This window comes from Poecilia latipinna, unplaced genomic scaffold, assembly GCF_001443285.1.
Source record: "Poecilia latipinna isolate Pla-1442-1.1 unplaced genomic scaffold, P_latipinna-1.0 Scaffold1019, whole genome shotgun sequence".
NCBI classification, from domain to species: Eukaryota; Metazoa; Chordata; class Actinopteri; order Cyprinodontiformes; family Poeciliidae; genus Poecilia; species Poecilia latipinna.
This window is the reverse complement of record NW_015113635.1, coordinates 78557-88827: the sequence shown is the minus strand read 5'-3', so window position 1 is coordinate 88827 and position 10271 is coordinate 78557. Positions and strand designations below refer to the sequence as shown.

General features: G+C 44.4%; 1 protein-coding gene across 1 annotated transcript in view; it reads left to right on the top strand.

Annotated features, from left to right (window-relative positions):
- The window catches only part of ano7 (anoctamin 7), a 25474-nt gene that overhangs the window by 5908 nt on the left and 9295 nt on the right, over positions 1–10271 (top strand). Inside the window, exons 3-17 of the mRNA XM_015050928.1 lie at positions 1341–1392; positions 1640–1755; positions 2069–2176; positions 2248–2384; positions 2472–2529; positions 5138–5248; positions 5319–5484; positions 5855–5945; positions 6079–6175; positions 6729–6872; positions 6951–7088; positions 7163–7258; positions 7399–7501; positions 8678–8789; positions 8959–9013. Coding sequence (XP_014906414.1) covers positions 1341–1392; positions 1640–1755; positions 2069–2176; positions 2248–2384; positions 2472–2529; positions 5138–5248; positions 5319–5484; positions 5855–5945; positions 6079–6175; positions 6729–6872; positions 6951–7088; positions 7163–7258; positions 7399–7501; positions 8678–8789; positions 8959–9013 — 1584 coding nt within the window. The remainder of the gene's footprint in view (positions 1–1340; positions 1393–1639; positions 1756–2068; positions 2177–2247; positions 2385–2471; positions 2530–5137; positions 5249–5318; positions 5485–5854; positions 5946–6078; positions 6176–6728; positions 6873–6950; positions 7089–7162; positions 7259–7398; positions 7502–8677; positions 8790–8958; positions 9014–10271) is intronic.

Below are 10271 nucleotides of genomic sequence, written 5' to 3'. Positions count from 1 at the left end.
TTGGTTTTAGTTTTATGATTTAGTCAAAGCTTGGAATATGAAGAAAGTCTGAGATGTAAATATCTAAAATGCAAAGATCAAACAAATTTGAGCTCCGTACCTCCATTTCAGCCTTTGTGTCTGTTTTTTAAAGATTCATATGATTACAGCTCATGATTAAAAGCATGATGTGACCTCAGTAAAGCAGGGTTAGCATAGCTTAGCATTAAGCTTGGAACTGGAGGAAAACTGGTCACTCAGAGTGAAGCTCCGAGGCTTTCTCCTTACTGATGAGGAGCTGTGATTCAGCAAGGCTGCAGCAGGAAACAGGATGTCTGTGTGAGGAAATGAGATCTTTGTTTTCTTCATCAGTGACACGTCTGTCATCAGCATCATTACCAATGATAAAGACATAAAAATCAGAATTCATGAGAACAGACCAAAATATACCATGATGAAAAGGAATCAGATGAGATTTCTACATGTAGAAAGAGGGGGTTAATGGCGCAATCAGCGGCATGCGTCATGCTTATAATATTATCAGCTAATTATTAAGGAGGGACAGATAAAGCCTTGAAGGGGGCAGACCACTTTAGCAAGTTTTGAAGTTGACTGTTGCCTGCTTAAATCCAACTCTAGTTCATTTGCCTAGAAAGTCTTCTTCGGTTGGGGAGGTGTGAATGTGTTATCAAACTCTGAAACAGACCAAAAAAACGAACTCTGGTCTGCCTACAAACTTTGATCTGGGTTCGGCTGAAATGAACTCTGGTTCAGTTTGAATGCCAAGCGGACTGAAAACCGCTCCAAAAGTAGGAAGTGGCCTACACTGCAGGGCATTCTGGGTAAATACAACCAAAACTAACATGCTAGCTTAGTGCTAGCAGGAGAAACCACAGCTTGGCTGAGATTCAGCCAAGCTGTGGTTCTTGCTGCGGTGGTTCTTGGTGCAGCGCCCCCACAGGCCAGGAGGGGAACCGGTTGGTTTGACTCAGAACCACAGCAGCTGGAGGAGGAGCAGATGATGGAGTTCTGGTTCCAGTTGAACCGGACTGTCAGGTGGTTGTTACATTTAGCAGTCCCTCCAGTTTTTTGCGATCCTGTAATTATGGAAAATGTATGCAAAATCACTAGGGTTTTTTTTTCCCGTGTTTTTGCATGATTTTCATTTTATTTTACATTTTTCGCTAAAATTGTCAAAAATACTGGGTTTAAGAGACTTCTAACTCTCACCTCCAGGTGGCAGTATTTATTACTTCTACTACAATGCTGCCTCAGACTTACTTGATGTCAATGTATTGTCTGTGATCATTATGGCATGCAATAGAAAATCTAGTTTACAGAATATTCTTCTTGTTTTCCAGAAAGCAGCGACTCGGGACAGGAACGTGTTCAGTGATGGAAAGACTCGAATTGGTGAGATGGATTTTACTGAAACCCTTTACCAGAATTTATGTTAGGTATCATTTAACATCTTTTTACTGAAAAAAAACTGAGATTAATTTCAGTATTAATGATTAAAATGTTGTAAATCAGCTTACTGTTTAAATTCTACAGCTTTATGTTGTTAATAAAACATTCATTTGTTCATAAAGAAGGAATTAGGAATATCTTTTTCCATCTGCATGAGTAAACTTTTGAGTGCTGTTTTCCTATTGGTCAGATTTTGTCCTGGTGTGGGAGGAGCTTCGGGGTGTTAATGAGAATGGCACCACCCAGAGGAAGTGGAGGGAACAGTTTCTGAGGAGACTGAAACAAGTAGGCCTGCTGCAGGAGCAGGTGAGTGAAACAAACACACCTGAGAGTGAAGTCAAACCCAAACAGAGCGACATGTGAGTGAAACGGCTGCCTCTGATTGGCTGTGATGAGAAATGTGATGCCTCAATGTAAACAGTTCAAGGAACAGAAAAGTCATAAATGTTTGTAAAGAGAGGTATGCAGGTCCAAGCCCACATCATGAGTCCCCCACCACCGTGGCGGCGTTCTGTTTCCTGCTGTGCCAAACATTCACTTGTCCCTGTGTGTCCTGTAGAGTTTCTGTGGGGTTGGTGGGATCAGCATCACTCTGGTGGTTCTGTCCTGTTGTCCACAGAGGGTGGTCTCCCAGGTCAAGAAGAGGATCCACTTCATCCTCCTCAGCGCCCCCTGGCATCTCCTCTGCTACTACGCCGAGGAGATCAGTCTCAGAGCGCCCCTCCAGGTAAAACCCTCTCATGCAGCTGTCATACCTCTAGTGGACGTCCTCTCAGCGTGTCCTTTGTCCTCCTGCAGGTGGTCAACATTCCACTCACTAACTGGTCTGAAAGCTTCCTGTCCAAGCTGTCCCTGCCCAGTCCTCTGTCCCAGAACGTCCCCAACCCACCGCTGGAATACTACACCTGTCAGTTCAGGAACAACAAGCTGGAGAGGTCTGCTGTGTCTCCGTCCTCAGTCTCTGTCCTCAGTTTGGGACCAGACTAGTTCCTGCTGCAGCATCACCTGTCCTCTATCTGCAGGTTCCTGGGAAGTGACAACAAAGAGACGTTCTTTAAGACCACCCAGAGGCACATAGTGGTGAGTTCAGGAACTATTTGTTTCGTGGGAAAAAAATTATCTTCTCTTACTCAGATTTGAAAAATATAGCATTCCACCAAATTACCTTTAACACCTTCTCTAAGAAAGTGAGCAAAATGTTGTGTTTTGTATCATCATATGCAGATGATATTGAACTGAGCCTGAAGTTACTAGCAGATTACCTTACTGTCTCATTCAGACGGTATTTCAGATCAAACCATCACAGAATAAGTTAAATTCAAGCTGAAGCAGCATTGAATGCTCCTCGCCGCTCTGCGCCTTTCCGGCCTAATGGCGTCCATGTGAGCTCCGGCACCACCAACTCGTCGCTGTTATCAACGCTCTCATGCCATTCCCACACTTTTTTACTAGGCGACGCAATTACTACATTTTCAAAATAGCCTTCAATTCAGTTCAGTACGAGTCCAGCAGCAAGCCTTTAAAGACAGGCTGAAAACTAACTTTCCACACACGATAGTTATTGTCACTTCCCTTGTGGTGATGTATAAATGGTGAGGACTTCCTGTAGTTTTTTGAGCATGTGGTCATCATGGTTTAGTGCAGTGGTTCCCAAACTTTTTCTTCTGCGCCCCCCCTATGGATTACAAATGGCTGTCTGGTTGAAACGACGCGTGTGACGGGGGCCGGGGGAATAGCTGAAAATAGACACCAACATCGGTAGCCTACAAGGTACTTGTTAAGCTTGTTAAGCTGAAGGTTCTGTATTGATATTAGCTAGTCATCTTTTAACTAACATTACCTGCATCCAGCAGCTTTACTCAACTCAGTCGGTTAGTTTGGAGGGAAAAACTGTGAAAAGTTCTTTGCGTTTTGCTGGTTTGCTGCCGTGATTCTAACACACCTGTAGCTCCGCCCAGCAGCAGCAGGTCTCCTTCACAGGTGGAAACCCAGCGCGAGCCGTAGCGCTCATGTTGCGTTTAAAGGCGGCTCGGAAAAACAGGTTACAGCATGTTAACAACGGATAAAACAGTTTTAACTGCTGATAAAAGTGACAGAGGACACAAATATGGGAAGTGTGGAAGACCCTACTGTATCAAATTGACATAGGAATAACAGAGAGTTGGCCATTATAAGGTAAAAACCCAGCCATTCTAAGGTAAAAACCCAGTGCATACAGTGTTCATGTTTTGTTTTGTTTTCATCCAGACGGCTTCCCGCGCCCCCCCTGCAATGACACGGTGCCCCCCCCTAAGGGGCGAGCCCCACAGTTTGGGAACCTCTGGTTTAGTGGATACAGATTCAATCTTTTGAGATAGTACAGTTCGTCCTATCTCACCGTAGGGGGCGCTGTTGAGCTGCTTGGCCACGACCACTTTTGATTCTATAAAACTCCAATCAAGCAGAGGACAATTTTGGGCAAAGTTTGGTGAATTTTCAGCCAAAGCCCCAAGAAAAATATGAAATCCTACAATAACAATACGCCTGTAGACATTTTAAAAAATAATTTATTTTTACAGATAAAAACAGTTCCAGCTGCAGCAGCCAGTTCAGATCCCACTCAGACTTCCAGCAGAGCTCCAGTGAACTGGACTCTGTGAACTGGTTCCAGTCCCATCATCAGGTCCCAAGTTGCTCCTCATCCCTCCTCAGATCCAGGATGTATCTGTCAGCGGACGGATGCTGCAGAGAGCAACGCCTCCTTCTGCAAACACTCCCAGTCAAACACAAACAGAGCTGGAAATGCTGCAGGAAACCAGTCCCAGAAATTAAACCATCAACCCCAAACAAGCATGAATCCAGAGCAGAGAGCTGAAAATAGGCATAATGTTGCTGCTGTACATAAAATCTGAGGTTTTTTTTCTGTCTGGCTCTTTATAAGTTGCTTTGTTTGCAAGAAACTAATTTTAGAGTATAAAGTGATAATTAAAGGGTGCAGTACTTCCTCTGACCTGTAGGGGGCTGTATTTGACAAAAGAAGCTAAAAACACAGATGTTAGATTATGATTTTTTTTTTTTTTGCATTTAACATTTAACTGTATATTCTTAAAGTTGGAATATTGTTGTCATTTAGAAAAATTACTTAAATATGTGTATGTTACTTTTTAATAATTAAGACATTAAGGATATAAGAAGAATTTTCCCTCTCAAATGTCCTTAAACTCCTAAAAATTTTGAATTTTCATTGACAATTAATGTTTTAAATTAATTATATAATATTCTAATAATATATTTTATTTAAAAAGAAATCAGTTTGTCATGTTTTCAATATGAAAACAACATGGATGAGACTGAAACTCTGCATCTAAATCAGCAGCAAAAACATGCAGAAAACAAACTGGTGGCCTGTCCAGACCACCTGTCCAGACCACCTGTCCGGGTGACCCCGCCTCTTGCACGAAACGTTGCTGGAGGAACCAGCAGCCCTCCTGATCCCACTTGGGTCAGTTAGAAAATGGATGGATGCCAGGAAATTAAATAATTAAAAATATTTTCAGTTAGCTGTGTTTTGTTTAATAAATCGAAGTAAATATCTTAAGCTGTGTTTCTCATGGAACATTGCTCATTCCTCAGGGGCGTGTCCTGGTGTCCCTCATCTTTCTCTTTCAGTTTGAGTTTCAACCTGAAACGTTTCTCTGTGTCTCTGCAGCTGTATGAGATCCTGGCCAGAACTCCGTACGGTTGTGTGAACCGGGGCGAGGTGGGCATCGACCGGCTGATCAGTGAGGAAGTCTTCACAGCAGCGTACCCACTGCATGAGGTCTGAACCTGACATCCCTACAGTTTAAAATGGTTTACAGGAACTTTTACAATGTCAGCTCTGTTTGCAGGGGAACTACAAGATGCCGGACAACCCAGTGTCCCTCCAGTCTTTAGGACTGAGGCAGATCCTGCATGGGTACTGGTCCAAGTGGTCCTGCTGGAGACGCTACCAACCTCTGGACCACATAAGGGAGTACTTTGGGGAGAAGATAGCTCTCTACTTTGCATGGATCGGTAATTCATGTCTTGTTTAAAATGATCCAGTCCAGATTGTCTTTCCCCGTTTTCCTTGCTGTGATCCAGACTTTCCTGTGATCCTCTAAATGAACAGTTCTCTGGTCTTTCTGGCAGACTTGATGGGTCTTAGAGATTTTCAGTGGATTTTAGCAGCTTTCTGTAGGATGAGGAGTTCCTCAGGGATGTGTACAGGAGTCCCTAATGTGGCTTGTGTGCAGTGTGGCTCACAGTAATCTATTAGCTTTAAATGGAAAACAAAACAGCACCACTTTAAAAGATCTTAACATGTTTTCTCGTCAGAAGGCAGATTTAACACAGACTACATGACTGTAACTCTCCTCAGTGTTAAGTCAGTGGGTGTCTGCAGGTTTCTACACTGCCTGGCTGCTGCCTGCATCTCTGGTTGGGACTCTGATCTTCCTGTTGGGTTTTGTGCTTGTGTCCTCCGACGTCCCAGCGTAAGAACACATTCTACTTTTATTGTTTAGGCTTCATGTTTTTGTAACAATCCCAGCTGCAGTGGTGAAAATGATTCACCACCCAAACAAAAGCCTGGATAGTTTGCTCAGAAGATGTTCTTTGTACCTGCAGGAAGGAGGTGTGTGAGAGCGAAGACACTTTCATCATGTGTCCTCTCTGCAACATCTGCTCCACCTGGAACTATTCCAGCATCTGCTTCACCTACAAGGTACCTGTGAGCCATCTTGCTTTCCTTGAACCAGCCTCAGTCGGTCCAAGCTGGGCTAAACAGCGAAGGGGTCAGTTATTGTCAGAACTAAAAGTTTTCATTTCTTAGCAGCGTTTTAATGACTTTCAACCAGCTGTCTGCTGCTGTTCAGGGTTGGGTTTTCAACCTCCTCCTGGGTTTCCTTAGACACAAAAAACTTTTTAAACTAAATTGAATAATAAACTTAATGAACTGTTTGATAACTAGGATCAACTGAAATTGTTTATTGGATTGAATTTACCTTTTTTTGTCAAGCGCATCGAGATGACACGTGTTGTGAAGAGGAACTACATAAAGTAACTGACCTGTTGAACTGGAGGCAGTTCAATAATAAAGTTTGTCTCTTTATTTAGGTGTGGCGGCCACACAATCATTCTCAGGGCGGTAACTTTTGACACGCCTGATTTAATGTTTCTAACTCAGCGTTGTGTTTATGTTTTATCCTGACTCTGTCATTTCCCAGCGTTTCCAATGTTTTCGGCTCTGCCTCAGCGTGTCCTTCGTGTCTCTGCAGGCGGGTCTCCTGTTTGACAACGGGGGGACAGTGTTTCTCAGCATCTTCATGTCTTTGTGGGCCGTCACCTTCCTGGAGTACTGGAAGAGAACTTGTTCGTATCTTTCCCACCGCTGGGACTGCACTGACTTGGAGGACATTGAGGTTAGACGCCACGATGCCTCGCTCTAAAATGGTTCCACTTTCCAGAAGCTTCTGTAAGTCCTTTCCTTCCCCGAACAGGAGCGTCCGCGTCCAGAGTTCTCGGCCATGGCGCCGATGACCATGAGGAACCCGGTCACCGGGGCTGAGGAACCTTACTTTCCTGAGAATAAACGCTTGAACAGAACTGCCACTGGATGCATGGTCATCGTCATCATGGTAAACCTCCTGATCTTCCGCGTATTCCATCAGAAGTTAGAATAAGAGGTTGAACTTCAGTTTCCTGTGTGCAGATTTGTGTGGTCCCGATGTTCCTCATTGCCATTATTTTGTACCGTACCATCCTCAGAGTCGTCCTCTACAAGTCAACTACTACTGACAGCGCCTCTGTGAGTCTAACAGCCGGGGCGTTCCTTCCAGTGTTTTCAGAATCTGTACAGACAGTACAGATTTCTGAGTACGCTGCCCTGAGGGACACCATGCATTCCTGATGTTCTGCTCCTGAGCTTGAACTGGTTTCTGCTTTCAGGCTGGGACGATAGCCAGCATTTCAGCATCAGTGCTGAACCTGATCATTATCCTTACTTTGTCCAGAATTTACACCTCTCTGGCCGGCATCCTCACACGCTGGGGTGAGTCTCTGCTCTTGGTGCTGAAATCACTGAACGGTCCCTTCAGGCATTCACCATCCCAGTAGTGATAATAACAGAATCACACCTGGAGCAGAACAGACAGATCAACCAGGGGATACATAGCCTGACATCATCAGAGGCTCTCTTCCTCTTTTCGTATGCGGTTCGTTTTGTGTGGCATCAACCTTTTGGACCTCGGATCATTTCATGAGGCGTCCACCTGCCTGTTGGCTGGAATAGCGGTGCAGCGCCTCCTAGGAACTTTGATGGTCTGATTTTCGTTCAAGGTACTTTTGGTCTTTGTTGGTGATGACAACATTTGCGCCTCCTCTCCCAACTCACAGCTCTCATTGTAGCCAACCTTATAATTGGTTTTGAGTTGAGCTAGTGGTGTTAGCCTCTCTCTTTTTGGTGTTTTGCTTTAATTGTTGATGGGAGTGTTTTCCTCTCCCAGTTTTGGTTGTTTTTTTGTGCACTGTGTTGACTCTCCTTCAATGCTTGTAGTGGCAGTGTCATCATTCTGGTATTGGTGGCTGTATGGTGGGGGGAACTAATCTGGTTTCTCTGTTTCTGCTTGGTGCTCATAGGTTGCACCCACAGTCGGTTCCACAAGCACCAGTTTGAGATCTGCCCTGGTTCTGGAAGGTGTGTTTTACCCTCCATTAGAGGCAGGCAGACCTCAAGTGGAGAGCTACATGCTCTCTCTGTCAGCCCTTCATGTCTCAGATGGGTTTTGTTGGCTATGATGTCACCGTGTGGCCAAACACTGCATTTGTGCCTAAAGTGTTACCTCATTGTCACTGGAACCAGCCAATGAGATTGACACGATTTCAGCCGACATCAGGAGGAAGTTCTCAGGCTCAGAGGGACTCCTTGTGACATCACTGGTATTAGTCACCAGGGTTTTCAGCAACACCCTCTGGCGGTCAGTAGGGATGAAATAGAACAAAACTTATGTATGTAGCTATGGATCGATGAATCCCAGATGACCGTAGAGGTTCTCTGACACTCGCATTGGACGACAAGATTCTGTAAGAACAGAGCCTCGGATGATGTCAGGCTATCATATGGTTGATCAGCCAATATGTCACAGCTGTGACTCTGTATCTGGTGTTCATGTGGTGGAAACCTCTCCGTCTTCACCATCTTCATGCCTGTGTGCTTGTTGCTATTCAGAAATGCATCGCACTCAAACCAAATATGAAGACATGTTCATCCTCAAAGTCTTCATATTCCAGTTTGTGAACTTCTACTCAACTCCAGTCTACATCGCCTTCTTCAAAGGCAGGTGAGAGCTGCTCCAGCAAATCGCGACGGCCTCTAAGCTTCTTCAATGTAACATTTTTATCAAGTATTTGAGTGGTTCTGCTTATAATCATATGATTATAAGTCTTTGGACTTTCTCCAAAGACTTAGCCTGTGTTTGTCCTAACAAGCTTGTTTGTGGGTCTCTTCAGGTTCGTCGGTTACCCGGGAATGTACAACACTCTGTTTGGCATTCGCAATGAAGCTGTGAGTTTGTTTTTGTTCATGTCTGAAAGAAAAACAAATGTTTCCTTAATCAGAAAATTATTTTTCAAGGGGCTGCCTGATATAGAGAAAGTCTTCCAGCATCCTGAGGTTCTTGAGGATAGATGGATCAGAACTTCATTCACAGGTGTTCATCTGATCTGAGACCTCCTGTAGAGGTTTAACTTGGAGGCTCTCCAGGCGCATCCCACTGGGTTCAGACTCTCAGGCTGATCCAGAACTTTCTGAAGGGCCTATGAATGCTTATGCCTTATTTCCACTGACGTTACAGCATGGGTCAATGCAGTTTGCTATTTTATGCTCCAGCCCGTTTAGAAAAGCATTTCCAGAATCAGTTGGACGCTTACTGGGCATGTGGGGTTAAACCCAAATCCATAAAGTTGCATCATACGAGTGCGATGATGGATGTGATGTTTGACGTCTTTCTGTCCCCCAATCAATAGACGGTGTTGTGTTGTGTGACGCCAGTAGATCCTCAAAACTGGACCGTACCATTGTCCTTAGGACCTAAACCAGAAATGGGTCAGGAGTATTGCAGCATGGGCCAATGGAAACAGAGCCGTACCGCTCAGGAGATCCTCCGACTGAGCTTGAGAGTGTTGTTGGAGAAAAGCTCCATTCACACTGCAGCAGGAAGTGACCCAATTTCTATTTTTGTTTTTTTTGCCTTAATGCGACCTGTATCTGACCTTTTTATGAGATCCGATACATATCCAGTCTTTTCAAATGTGACCTGAATCCTAACGGCCAGGTCCCGAACGTCAATGATTCTCCATAAACGTCACTATTCTGTGTCCTGATAAGCAAGCGGGAAGAAAAACAACCATGGTGGACAATAATGAGGGTTAAGTTGTTAATGTGCTGCTCCGTTGGACAACAACTTCAAAATTCATAAGATATGCTCCGCCGTTAGCCTCCATGTTTACTTGCACAGTTCCTGACCACTACTTTTTTATGGCAAAACACTCTGTCTGATGTTATTGCGCCCTCTACTGTGCATGTGAGACACTTTCAGATCTGCAGTGTGAATGTAGCCTAAGTGAAGTCTGGGTTTGCCTCCTGGACATTTCAACCTGCTGATCTTGCACCATAACTCATAGCTCCAACAGTTAGATTTTTTCCAGAGGCAGTTAATATAAATGAAGAAGATGATGTTCTTGTCTCTGTTCCAGTGTGGAGCCGGCGGGTGTCTTATTGACCTGGCTCAGGAGCTGCTAGTCATCATGGTGGGAAAACAGAT